The sequence below is a fragment of the Emydura macquarii genome, unplaced genomic scaffold (genome assembly GCF_026122565.2).
Source record: "Emydura macquarii macquarii isolate MOO-44397 ecotype Brisbane River unplaced genomic scaffold, CSIRO-AGI_Emac_v2 contig_2063, whole genome shotgun sequence".
Classification (NCBI taxonomy): domain Eukaryota; kingdom Metazoa; phylum Chordata; order Testudines; family Chelidae; genus Emydura; species Emydura macquarii.
The window spans coordinates 1,598,051-1,612,293 of NW_027132200.1; the positions used below are offsets into that span (position 1 = coordinate 1,598,051).

The 14,243-nt window shown below is 42.2% G+C and overlaps 1 protein-coding gene across 1 annotated transcript in view; it reads right to left on the reverse strand.

Annotated features, from left to right (window-relative positions):
* The window catches only part of CSMD1 (CUB and Sushi multiple domains 1), a 1,845,645-nt gene that overhangs the window by 179,933 nt on the left and 1,651,469 nt on the right, over nt 1-14,243 (reverse strand). Inside the window, exons 44-46 of the mRNA XM_067558441.1 lie at nt 8,493-8,638; nt 7,327-7,407; nt 6,818-6,931 (exon numbers count right to left, since the gene is read on the reverse strand). Coding sequence (XP_067414542.1) covers nt 6,818-6,931; nt 7,327-7,407; nt 8,493-8,638 — 341 coding nt within the window. The remainder of the gene's footprint in view (nt 1-6,817; nt 6,932-7,326; nt 7,408-8,492; nt 8,639-14,243) is intronic.

The window sequence follows — 14,243 nt, forward strand, 5'->3', positions numbered from 1 at the left end:
TTCTGAAAGCTTCCTCTCACTTCTCATCCCAATGGATCTTCTTAGGATTATTGCCTTTTATAAGGTCTGTAAGTGGGGCTGCAATTAAGGCAAAGCCAGGGATAAATCTCCGGCAATATCCTGCCAGGCCAAGAAAATGTCTGACTTGCTACTTCATCTGAGGGACAGGACACACTGTGAAGGTCTGTACCTTGTCGACCACTGGCTTCACCAGGCCACCTCCTATGTGGTACCCCAATTAGGTCATTTCACTCACAGACACCTTACACTTCAGCTGGTTGGCTGTAAGGCCTGTCTCCTTTATGGCTTTTAACACCTCCTTTAAATGTTTTAAGTGGTCTTTCCAGGAGGGACTGTAAACAACAATGTTGACAATGTAGGCTGTAGCTTTTTGATGGTGGGGGTTGAGGATCTTATTCATAAGCATTGGAAGGTAGTGGCAGCTCTGTAGAGGCCAAAAGGCATGGTCTTAAACTGGAAGTGCCCAAAAGGGGTGGAAAAAGCTATTTTCTTTTGTGAGGAATGGGATACAGGGATCTGCCAGTAACCTTTTGTCAGGTCGATTGTGTTTTGGAACCTTGCTGGTCCCAGTCTTTCTAGTAACTTGTCCACTCTTCGTACTGGGTTGGAATCAAATTTTGTGATAGTATTGACCTTCCTAAAGTCGAAGCAGAATCAAACTGTGCTGTCTGGTTTGAAGACGAGGACTACGGTACTTCTCCATTAGCTTTGGATTCCATAATTACCCACATTTTCAGCATTGCTTACACTTCCTTTTGGATCATCTCCCACATCCTTCATGCTAAGAGTCTAAGGTTCTCTTGGACCATCTGGCCTGGGGTAATCCCTAGGTGATGCTGGACTACTCATGCCATCCCCAGGCAGTTGGAGAACACTGGGTCAAAGTCCCCAATTAATTGGAGGAGTTGTTTCTTTTCTGCAGGGGAGATCCTTTTACCCCCTTTTATTGTTGCTGGAGATTCACCACTAGGCATCCAGGGCCCCAATTTGGGTTCTGCTGGAATAATAGGGGTTATCAGCAGGACCTCCAGTGCCCTTCAAGTTTTGAGAAGGTTCACATGGTAAACCTTGGTTTCCTTCCTTCTTCCAGGTAGTCTGATCTCAAAGTCCATTGACCCTACCTGCCTGACCACTTCGGATGGACCCTGCCATTGGGCCATTAATTTAGACTCAGCCCTACTAATGAGGGCACAGGAGGACATGGTCACCTGACTGAAAAGTTCATAGCCGTGCTTCCTTATTATAATTCTATTCCTGGTTGTGCTAGGCCTTCTTCAAATTCTCTCTGGCAAACACCCCTACATTTCTGAATAGTTCCCTTAATAGCATGGCTTACTGAGTCACATTTAAGGTCACCACATTTTGCTCTTCCCACCTTTCGTACAGCAGGTCCAAGATGTCCCATTGTTGGTGCCCACAGAGCAACTCAAATGGGGGAGAACCTGCTGGAAGTCTGTAGGACCTCCCTTATGGCAAAAAGGACAAAAGGGAGTAGCCAGTCCCACTGCTTAAGGATATCACTCACAAAGAGCTTCAACATTCCCTTCAGGGTCTTATTAAATTTTTAAATACTAGGCTTTTGGTCTGTGGATAGTACACCGAGGTCTTCAGGCTCTTAACCTTCAGAAGGGAAAATAATTCCTGCATCAGTTGGGAAGTGAAGGTCATCTCTTTGTCCACCAATATTTCACAGGGAAATCCTATGCGTGAGTAGAGCTTCAAGAGCTCTGGAGCTCTCGACTGTCTCTTTCAGGGAATGGAACAGCCTCCAGATATCTAGTTACATAATCCACAATCACTAGTATATACTGATGCCCTGCTGTAGTCTTTTCTAGATGTCTGACCATATCCACCCCATCCTTTCAAAGGGGGTCTCAATCAAGGGCAGAGGGACCAAGGGTGCCTTGGGAATCCCTCTGCAGCTGGCTAGTTGACAATCTGGGCAGAAGGAACAATATTCTCTTACTTCATGGTGTATACCTGACCAAATGAATCGAGCCAATATCTAGGCCAACATCTTTTCTCTTCCATGTGTCCTGCACTGGAGATGTCGTGCACCAGCTGCAATATGGCCCAGCGGTACCAGCGGGATAGTAGCAGCTGATCCCACATAACACCTATTTGATGATCCTTCTCAATTCAATACAAATGCTTCTCCTTGAGTTCAAAATGTGGATATCGATTGCCTCCCTGAGGCCCTGTCACTTCTTCGTCTACAGAGGCCAGTCACTCATATGATCTTCTGTTCTACATTGCAATTCTTGCCCCATAAGAAGGTTTCCAGGTCTCGATGGCCTTCCTCTTTCTCCAATGTTGGGGACTCTGGCTGTGTTACTCGGGACATCCCTTCCCTGTTGTCATCAAATTCACTGAGGTTTACCAAGTTTTGGGGAGCTCGTGTCGCCACTTGGTCCCTGTTCTCGTTTGCAGCCTGGGACTCGGTACTAATGACCTGCCAAAAAAGTCCTATCTCAGCCTACAACCAAAGGGTAGGCCAACTTTTCTGCTAAGGCTACAGTTATAACCACAGTAGGTGCTCCCACCATCAGCTGTAGCTGCAGGCTGGAGTAGGTATTAACATCTCTATAGATACATTGAAGGTGAATTGTGTTCTTGAGAGTGGTATCACTTCCCACCATGGAGGCTTGGGCCACTGTCTGGCTGCAGCCAGAGTCCAAGAGTCCTTGAACCTGCTTCCTGTGCACTGTCATTGGTACCATCAACTTAGGGGAATTTTTTTTTCTTGGCCCAGGTTTATGCTGGCTGTCAGCCCTGGGCATACTTGCAGTCCATCAGTGGGCACTCTTTCTATATATGCCCTCTCTGCCCACAACAATAGCATGTTATGAGGTTGGGACTGCTTGCCTCCTGCTTAGGTACAAGGAGGCCCAACAATGGGGTGCTGTTCAGATCTCATTCGTGAGCCCAGTCTCCGTCATCTGGGTTGCCACACAGTTCCATGGGAGGCATGACCCTTGTGCTCAGCCTCATTTCCCACTAGGCCCGCCTCAGTCCTAAAGGCAGGTCTGCCCACCTGGGACCCTTTGAGACTGATTCCCTGTGGGAGTCTGCCATGGGCTAGCTCACCCCCCCAGGGCCCTCACTCTGCTGATATCTAGGGTGACTCTGCCTTTAGCGACCCTTCATCTTCTTTTAATTTGACTGCTTCTGCTAGCGTCCCTGGGCAATGCCATAGTACCCATACCCTGTCTTCCATGGGCTATCTCTTTATAAATTGCCGTTACAATGGCCTCAGCCACTTGGGTCCCTGAGAGTTCTTCTGGGGAGAGTCATTTCCAGCAGTGTTGCTTCAACCGCTGTACTACCCTGTACTACCCTTTCAGCCCTAAACCATTGGTGGTAAATCTCATCCAAAACATCCAGATAGTCTGAGATTGCTGACTTCCCTAGTTTGTATTTGTAATCCTTTCCCAATCCAAATCCAGATGACAGTACATGGCCTGTGCTGGACTCATCAGATAAGAGGCTAGGATTAGGGTCCATTGTTCTGGAAGCCACTGGTCTGCCAGTGCCACCCCCTTCAATGTGACTAAAAAGGCTTCAGGGTCATCCTCCAGTCCCATCTTGGTGAGCTTCACCGGTGTAGGCGGAGGGACCCCTTCAGGGGAAGCGTGATCTCCTGGTACTCCCTGCAGCGTATGGGCTGGTATGAGCTGCTGGAACATTTTGGAACATCTTGATGCTGAGTCATCAGCTCTCTCAGCAGCTGTTGCTGTTGGGTGGCCTGAATCTGCTGCTGGGTGGTCTAATACTGCAGCTGTTGGTTAGCTTGTCATTGCTGCACCTCCACTACCCACTTATACCACCACTCTGCCTCCATTTTGTGTGGGGCAGCTGAGCTCTATCACCACTAAGGCTTCTGATTTGTTTCTTTTTTTTAAACCCCTTGTATCAGGCATATCAATGCCTGCATTCTCCATCAATTTGTGATGGGGGAATGGGCTCAATGAACCACCTTGGGGCCCACTGTCCTTCATTTACCCCATTTTCACAGTCCTTGTGGAGGGTCCCCCTAGAGAATCAGCTTTAAGGGATTAATCTAACAGAGTTTATGGTCCATTTTGGGTGTTTACTTTCAACTCCTCTTCTTGGGGTATGTTGGTCTATAGTTGGTCAGGGTGGCTACAGGAACAGTGTGTCTCATGGCTGTCTCTTCCATGGTTGGGCTCACTTTCTCCCCAGCAGTCCCTAGGTAGAGCAACCTTCTTCCTGTTCACCACCCCTTCCCTGTGGTAAATTCTCCCTTTTAAGCTTCTCTCCCTCCAAGCTGAGTAAGCCTTGCCAGTGTGTCGTTAGACTGGAGCAGGCCAGAGGAGCTTGTTAGCTTCCTTCATATCAAGGTGAGGGAATGTCCCTTCACAGGAGGGTTAATAACACTTCCAATTATTGAGGTTGTCTGACACTTCCCTTTGTAAGATTCTGTTTCCATTTTCTTACAACTTTTCTGAACTTTCTGTGTTCAGGCTGACATTTTTGTATTACCGATGTCTATCTCAGGCTGACTTTAAAAAAAATCAACCAAAACAATCCAGTTATTTCTGAGAATGAGTCATGGGGAAAATATATTGTTTTTCTTAAGTTAAACATTCTGGAAACATTTTCCTTGAGAATCTCTAGTACTCTCATGCTTTGGAGCACAATTGGAAATTTGGCAGAGGGGTAACCTATGTATCAGAATGTCGCCTTTTGCAGTCCCTGGATAAACCCACCCAAATTTGGCCAAGCTATAAGCCTTTGCAAATAATTACAGTTCAAACACGCTCAGTAGAGACTTGCTAGACAACTAAAATATCTGATGATTCCATCTGCACCGAACATGCTCCAGCCCAGGTCTCAGGAGATCTTTATCTGCAACTGTAGCTCGGGGCTGCTGAGGGCTGTGTCAGGGCCTAGTCCAGAGACCAGAACTGAGAACAAGGAGCCTGTCTCTCCTATGCTTTCAGTAACCCTCTGCTGGGTCCAGCAGCATGGAGGATGAAGTTATTTGATTCAAATGCAGAAGGGACAAGAGATGGATGGAGTGGAGTGGGGAGAGTAGATTAAGCTAACGATGGGGGCAGGGGAGGAACTGAGACTGGAGTCTGGGGACTAGAGAAGAGGTAAGCGGGGCATTGAGTTGCCTGGGCAGAACAGGTATTGGCTTGACAAGGAGACTGGGAAAAGGAACCAGAAAAGAGTGTGGGGAGGGAGTGTGAATGAGGAGCCTGGGGAGGGAGCCTGTGAGCCTGGGTACCATTGGCAGGGGTGTGTGTGACTGGAGGCCAGTGCAGGCATTACATCTGAATGAAGAGACTGTGGACAGGGTACTGGGAATTTGTGGGCAAGGCGAATGAGGAAAGAGGACAGAGAGTGGGAGATGGGGGACACTGGGACTTGAGTTCAGAAAGGAAGACTAGGCATGTCTAGGTAATCAGACTGGGATGAGAAGCCTGAGAAGTGGAGCCTGGGATTGGCTAGGTGAGAAGAATGGGAGTGGGATGATGACCTGGGATGGAGAAGAGACAGAACTGGCACAGGGACAGGTGGGAAAGGATGAGGCAGAGGGGATCAAGACTGGGGGGAACAAGCAGAAGAATCTGCCCACCAGAGCACACTGCCTTCCAGAATCTGGAAGAGACAGAGCCCAAGATTCCTGAGTCTCACCATTCCTCAAAACATAAGAATGGCCATGCTGGGTCAGACCAATGGTCCATCTAGCCCAGTATCCTCTCTTCTGACAGTTGCCAATGCCAGGTGCTCCAGAGGGAATGAATAGAACAGGTAATCATCAAGTTATCCATCCCATAGATCATTCCCAGCCATTCTGGCAAACAGCAATCCCTGCCTATCCTGGCTAATAGCCATTGATGGACCTATCCTCCATGAACTTATCTAGTTCTTTTTTGAATCCCATTATAGTCTTGGCCTTCACAACATCCTCTGGCAAGGAGTTCCATAGGTAGACTATGCATTGTGTGAAGAAATACTTCCATTTGTTTGTTTTAAACCAGCAACCTATTAATTTCATATGGTGACCCCTAGTTTTAGTGTTATGAGAAGGAGTAAATAACACTTCCTTATTTACTTTCTCCACACCAGTCATGATTTTATAGACCTCTAGTGTATCCCCCCAGTCATCTCTTTTCCATGCACAAAAGTCTCAGTCTTATTCATCTCTCCTAATATGGAAGCTTTTCCATACCTCTAATCATTTTTGTTGCCCTTTTCTGTACGTTTTCCAATTCCAATATATCTTTTTTGAGATGGAGCAACCAGATCTGCATGCAGCATTCAAGATTTATGAAGAGGCAATATGATATTTTTTGTCTTCTAATCTATCCCTTTCCTAATGATTCCCAATATTTCATTACCTTTTTTGACTGCTGCTGCACATTGAATGGACGTTTTCAGAGAACTATCCACAACATTCTTGTGCCATCCAGTACAAGGTAAAAGGTGGTATCTTGCCACTTGTGAGCCTGCCAGAACTGACAGCCTAATTTCTGCTAACTTTGCTTTATAACAGCAAGGTTTGGTCATGACTTTAGCTCTGGTCTCAGGCCTCATACCTGACATGTTTCAGCCTCTGACTTTCTAACTCAGGATTGAAACCTGTTTCCTGGCCTTTGCAGAACATCTGATGAGGGAATACCTGGAAACATTTCTATTAAACAGAGATGGATACCACAGGAAATTAAAATGTTCCAAAATCTTGCTTACATTTCCATTTAGGATAAAGGAAAACAAAAAAGAATGCTCCATTAATCTGATGTACAGTCTACACAAAAACAGTTACCTTCACAATATGGGGGTGACCCTTCAAACTGCAGTTGTGCATTCAGCTTGCAGGTCAGCATGTCATTTCCAACCAAAGTGAAACCAGGATGACACTTGTATTTGGCAAAATCTCCTGAAAAGGGTCAATGACAGACACTTTTTTAATTACTCCTAAGTATGTACGATCTTATCTTTTACAATTTGAAATATATGATACTTTCCTTTAAAATAAATTTATACAGAATAAAAGATAAAATTATATAAAATAATGTAGAAATGTAAAAGGGGAAGAAAATTTCAAATATGAATGTCATACTGTCTGTTAGGAAGAGAAAGGAAGGAATGAAGAGAAGATTCTATATTGCATTAGATTTTCAGGATGAAGTAAAGGCTTTGAGCATCCTTTACAATGTATTTAGGAGGAAAATGAGATGTAGTAATAGTTTAAATAGATTTTAAGTGAAAGTTGCATAATGGCCAAGTATGTTAGCATGAATTTCATGAGAAAATGAGATATAAATGTATCACCTATTTCAAAATCATCATCTTCTGTAAGTAAGTCAGCCTGTGGAACTGCTGGTGGTGGCTGGCACTTCTTTAGTTGATAAGCTACAAAACAAAATGTAAATACTATTAAACTGAATAGTTGAATAAAATGTATTATAATGGAACTTAACACCCTGATCCTACAATTTGACTGTGCATGGGCTTGTATGTGTCCACATGGAGTCACATTGAAACACATGCAGTCAAAATTGCAAGATCTGGGTCTATGTTTTCAAAACTAAACAAATGAGTTAAAACATTTTGGTTACCCATCTCATGATTTTGCATAATATTTCTAAAACAATATGAAAAATGTCTGTTAGCAATATAAATATATGCATCTCACAAACATTAGTCAGTCCAGTTCATCCCTGGTTTAAAACCACTGAGAGAAATGAGGGATGAATTTGACACAATACGTGTTTCACTTAGCAAACAAACAAACAAACAAACAAGCCAGATAACTACTAATGCAATGCTACTAATAAATGTCTAAAACCAAATTTGAAATAGTTACCATTTCTTCTAAACTAGCTCCTGTCAACTCTTCACATTTATTGAGGATATACAATCTCAGGAAACACGTTCCACTGGCCACAATGTTTACTAATCTGAACAGCCCCATTGGGAAAAGAAGCACTAAAATTACTAACATGTTTGTAGCACTGAGCACTTAGTTTGTTTTTACCACTCCTGAGCATTTAGGACTTGATTGTCTCTCATAATAGCCAAAGAGGATAATCCTGACTAATAGCTCCAAAAAATAAAAGATGTCAGCTAGGGATAGGAATGCACATATTACATAAATCCCTCCCTTTCCATGGAAATCAGGGTCAGTTAAGAACAAAGCTGCTCCTATGTCCTCCAAACCCCTTCTCTGCCTGTCAACTTACAAAAGTTAAAAACCAAACAAATAAATCATATTGGGAATCAGTCCATACCCCTTCTCACTGTGGCAGATGTGTGACTTACTGCACCTCTGCAGGCATTGTGCAAAGAGAAAGATGCACTGGGATTCAAAAAGAGCCACTAAGGAAAGGAAGGGGAAGCATGCACATGAAGTACTCTCATTCCTGAGTATCTTTGTGTGCCCTGAGAGTAGAGTTAGTGTTCACCTCCCCCCATATGTTGCCAGGAAGCAAACTGACCATGAAAATTGAGGACAAAGAATCCTCCAGTTGAGAAGTCACTGTGAAATTTGAGAAGGACTTGATTGGTTGAGCTGTAAGCTGTTTCAAGAGCTGTGTTCCCACTGAAAATGCCCAGCTGAGGTGAATTCTGGTCAGGACCATCCCTGGGGATGAAATGAAAGAAAGTCATTTTAGTGAAAACCTATAATTAAACTTTAAATTAACAATCAATTTTCTTTTGACAGCAGGTTAAATCTTTGAGAAAGCAGGTTAATCCTAACTACTAGGGTTGAGATTATTTCATTTGCATTCAGTCTATGAAAGCAATGTTGAATATTCTTTCTAACTTTAATGCCTGAGCCTTTTAGAGAAGGTTGGGAAAAATTCATAGTTGCTATTATTTTTGCATAGGTAAGACATTTACTGGCTACCATTAGAAAGCTTTCTACACCTCTCTTCCTTTCCTATCCTTCTTATGTTTCATACATGGTTGTACCTCAGGAAAATAAAGCATTTTACATATCTGGAGAACTCTTGAAATCTTAAGATACCTTTATTGCCTAGAAGTCAAATCCTGCAAGCCTTTATTTATACCAGTAGTCCCACTACAGTCAAGAGAGTAAGGGATTGTAAAATGACACTTTTGTTCATGATTTACATTCATTTCCAACTGCTGTGGAAACATGTTAAGAAAACAAACAGGAATTCTGCCTTTCACAACAGCAAGATAGACACCCAAAGAAATATACTTATATAATATTAGGCTACTTTCACTTAGAGTATCATCATATAATAACATGTCAGCTAAAAAAGTCAGAACAATTAAAACACACTGTTTTCACCATTGAAACATTTCCAAACTCTAGAACATTTCTTTTGTGGGCCTCTGTAGGTTAAACCTGCTGAATCCAAGCTGAATTAAGAAGCTTTTGTGATGTCTACGTTAGTACACTATACTCCAGAAATAATTTAGCTTCTGCCCTTTCACTGTCTTTAGATCAGAAGGATATTTGCTCACTTTAGTCTATTATGAGTTCAGTCCTACTTCTGACAGATAAAAGCCAGCGCATTAATTCATTTCTTTTCTATCCTGAGCCTATCAAGTTAACCTCCTGACCACAGACAAATATATATAAAACCAGAGTATCCATTTACTATGTTTTAGAAAAGTGCATAGGATGTTATATATACAAGAATTGTCATTTGTCAAGTGTGTTTAATGCATTTATTACTATGCTTTCCAGTACCAGTTTAGAAAATGACCCAATAAATACATACTGGCACTAGTGACAACAAAAAATAAATAATATTTAAAAAAAAATCCTGTTACTTACCTTCTTGCAACAGTTGTTCTTTGGGGTGTGCTGATATTTCCATTACACTGTAGGCTTGTGTGCACCACATCCACCAGTGCCAGATAATTTTGCCTACCAGTACCTATGGGGTAACTCAACCTACCGCCAAGCTCCTTGTGCTGAAAGTGAGGATATAAAGGACAGAGACACCCCACCCCTCCCCAAGTTCCTTCACACTGGAACCAAATGGTAGACTCTGATATGTTGAGGAAGGAGGATGCATTGTGTAATGGACATATGCACAACACATCTTGAATAACAATAGTTACAAGACGATAAAAACTATTTTTTTTTCTTCTTTGAATGGTTGTGTATACCATTATATTGTAGATGACTGCCAAGCTCTTACTTCAGTAGGTGAAATTCGGGATCTTATCTGAAGAGGGACAATTGGACCATTCGCCTACATTTGCATCTTCCCTTGAAGCAGCAAACAGTGAACAAGTATGCTGGAAGTATGGTTCAAGGATCATGTCACTGCTCTTCAAATGTCTACAATTGGGACATATGCCAGAAATGATGTCAAGTTTGAATGCGCTCTTCAAGAATGTGCCGTGAATCTATCATGAGACATTACTCCTTTAGCAGTATAAGCCATTGTGATGCAGCGGGTGATCCACCTGGGGACTCTGAGTTGTTATTGGCTGATCTCTCACACATTCTGCTTCTAATAAAAAAGCTGGGAAGAGGTCTGGAAGAGCTTTATTTTATCCAAGTAAAAAGCCAATGTGCGACAAACACACTCAATCAATTGGAAAGGCAGGGCCAGATAGATGCAGGTCAGATAGCATGCTGATTTTGACTTAAGAGTCAAACTTGCTTTTTTGTGACCCTAGGATGCCTCGAATTTGAAGAGGAGGAAGATATTTGTCTCCTGATCGGTTCCTCAACCTTATAATACTGCTATCTAAGTAGATATGGAGAACAATATTTTGTCCTTTTTGTCATAGGGGTGTAGAGGCCCAAGGATTTCAGAACTTCCTTTGAGTTCTTAGGGTATGGAAAGACTCATCTGTTTTGAATGAGAACAAGGCACTTAGAAGAGGAGGACCTCAGTCATTTGTTGAACCTCCATATGAATTCCTGAAGATTGCAGTCAGGGGGAATGGGCACATTGTTACAGCTGTCAGCATGGCTCTGGATACAGAGTCCGCTACATCCATGGAAGTCTGCAATGGTGAATGAGAGACAAGGTGACCCTCAGCCATGAGTGACTGGAACTGCTCCCTTAAATCTTCAGGCAGTTTGCTGACAAAGTGGGATATGACTTTCCAGTTGGAGAAGTCATACTGCAACAATATGATGATGAGTGGCAACCTGCAGTTGAAGATTTGCCAAGAAATATTTTTTTTACTGCTAAAAAAAGATCCAGCTTTTAGCAATTTTGTCCTTCAGGGTAGCCTTATAATGACCCTCAGGACTTCTATTATTCACCACACTTAGAACCTGGGTATTTCCATTCCATTCCTTTGGCCACTGGAAGAATGGACAAAGGGATCTGCCAGATTGTTTTGGCTTGTTAATAGACAAGGCCAACTTCACTGACACAGTGGTATGGAGAATGTCAGTAAGGTTGTATGTATTCTCCTGTACAAGCACCACGTGGATGTCCAGAGACGCTGCTATTCTCCTGAGTAACTCTGATATACTTTAAATCATCCAGCATCAGGGATGCTGCATTCAGTACCAGAGTCTCATCTGGAGAAGAGGCTTGAATCAAGGGAGATGGCTGTCTGATAATACCACTAGGGTCTGCAGTACTGGCAGTTATTCTGGAGCTGATAATGGTAGGTTAAATGCACGGGACTCAGGAAATTGTATAGTATCAACTCGCACCAGCCTTTTTGAGCCAGTGGGGGGAACCATCATTCCTGGGAAATGTAGTTGTATGAAGTGATGTAGACCTGGATGCTGGAGGCAACCAATAGGCACACTGTTGGGACTGTACAGTACCAAAACCTAAATGTGCCTGAACCAAGCACCTCAATACCTGGATAGACCCTTCTCAGAGCTTTGGTGATGAGAAGGATGGAGAGAGTGGGCTCTCGACACTCTGTTCCAGGATACCCAAGAGTCAAATTTAAAGTCTGACAGTGATTTGGAGCACCTAGGGAACCAGTGTGGCACAATGCTGGAAGGGGTCCTTGGTGATCTCAAATGAGAATGAGCTTCCTAGCAGCTGGTAATACTCAGCATAGGGAATCCTGAGCCAGTCCCATGGAATGTGGTGGTACTGAGTTTGAGGCAGATGGTGTTACAAATGAGCAACCCAGTGCTGACAATCTAGACAACCGCCCTCAGCCTGAAACAAAGATGGCAGTGGCATCTACAGGCATAAGAAGTCTCTAGTTGTGGTGTAATCCTCAGTATAATTCGTATCAACAAGGGCTGATGACCTGCAGTGATCAGGGAAGACTTTTCTGTTGCCACCAGAGAAGTAGCTGGTCTCATTCCCTGGAACTCAGTGATGATTGTCTTGGAGACTAGAATTTTCTGTCGCCTCTTTCAACTTACACAACTGGGGAAGCACTTCAAAAGGAATCATGTAAGAGCTTTCCTTAGTTGATCATGGGGGCTTTCAAGTCAGTTTAAGATCAACGTCCATGAGCCTCTCCCTGAGCATCTTCATCATAGTCTTGAAGCTGCAACAGATGGAGCATCTGTCTCTGATGTGACACTGGATGCAGCAGGAGTCAGGGTCATTAAACAAGCATAGCTTTCCTACACCCTGAACAAGGTTTGAACACTTAAGACATTGGCATAAGTTCTCCTGGTAGTGCGTTGGATCTGGAGATGCACAAGAAGGGAACCTGCCCCCCAACAGGCTAAGTCAAAAGAAATAAACTTAAAAATTATATATTTAAAAACCCTAAAAGAAATTAAAACTCCAAAAAAAATTTGAGAACCACTAGGAAGTTGTTCACAGTGCTCCAATGCTCCATGGATGGTAAAAAGGAAGTGGAGGAGGGGTGGGACATTTTCACTCTTTATAGCCTTACTAGCAGCAAGAGGAGCTTAGTGGTGAGTTGGGCTGCTCAAAGGGATACTACTAGGGAAACTAGTAAACAAGGAGCACCACAGCATAATGGACATATGCGAGCACTTGAAGAGAAACTAAAAAATTGAGGCTAAAAGGGCTTAGAAATTTTCCATTCCTCTGCCTAGTGCAGCACATTAATATTAATTTGTTTTAAAATTAACATGAACAATATATTTTAATTAATATTTTCATTTAAATGTCTGCTTACCAAAACCAACAACTAAATACTAGGGCTGTCAAATAATTGCCGTTAATACATGGGATTATGCAAAACAAATTAAAAACATTAAAAATAGTTGTAATTAATCGCAGTTTGAATCACACAAAAATAGAGTACCAATTTAAATTTATTATAAATATTTTGGATGTTTTCTATATTTTCAAATATATTGATTTCAATTACAACACAGAATATAAAGTGTACAGTGCATACTTTATATTATTATTTTTATTACAAATATTTGCACTGTAAAAAGATAAAAGAAATAGTATTTTTCAATTCATTTCTACTTCTTGTTCAGCCAATCACTAAGACAAACAAGTTTGTTTACATTTACAGGAGATAATGCTGCCAGCTTCTTATTTTCAATGTCACCTGAAAGTGAGAGGAGGCATTTGCATGGCTCTGTGGTAGCCAGTTTTGCAAGGTATTTACGTGCCAGATATGCTAAACATTCATATGCCCCCACATTTGATTTGTAGGCTCTAAAGTTTTACATTGTTTTGTTTTTAACTCAGTCATGTAAAAAAAATATTCTACAATTGTAAGTTGCACTTTCATGATAAAGAATTTGCACTACAGTACTTGTAATTTGGTATTCTATTATTGTTTAACAGTGCAATTCAAACTGTGATTAATCATGACTATTTTTATATCTTGTGATTCATTGTGATTTTTTTAAATTGTTTGACAACCCTACTAAAAATCAACCATAATTGTTATTACCTGCCTGCACCTTAAGTGGGACAAGGCAGGTGAGGTAATATCTTTTACTGAACCAACTTCTGTCGGTGAGAGAGACAAGCTTTCAAGCTATACAAAGCTCTTCTTCAGGTCTGGGAAAGGTCAGAATACCTTTCCCAGACCTGAAGAATAGCTCTGTGTGGCTCAAAAGTTTGATTCTATCATCAACAGAAATTGGTCTAATAAAAGATATTATCTCACCCCCACCTTGTCTCTCTAATATCCTTGGACTGTCATGGCTCCATCTATACTGCTATGGTGCAGAGACAGTCACAGGCTGGTAGACACAATATGATAAACCACTCAAAACATTCACTACAAGAAAATGGTGATTTGGAAATTCAACATATATTTCCAAACAGCCAGCTTTGAAAAAAGTTTTGTTTCTAGGACTTAGCACTTGGGATGCA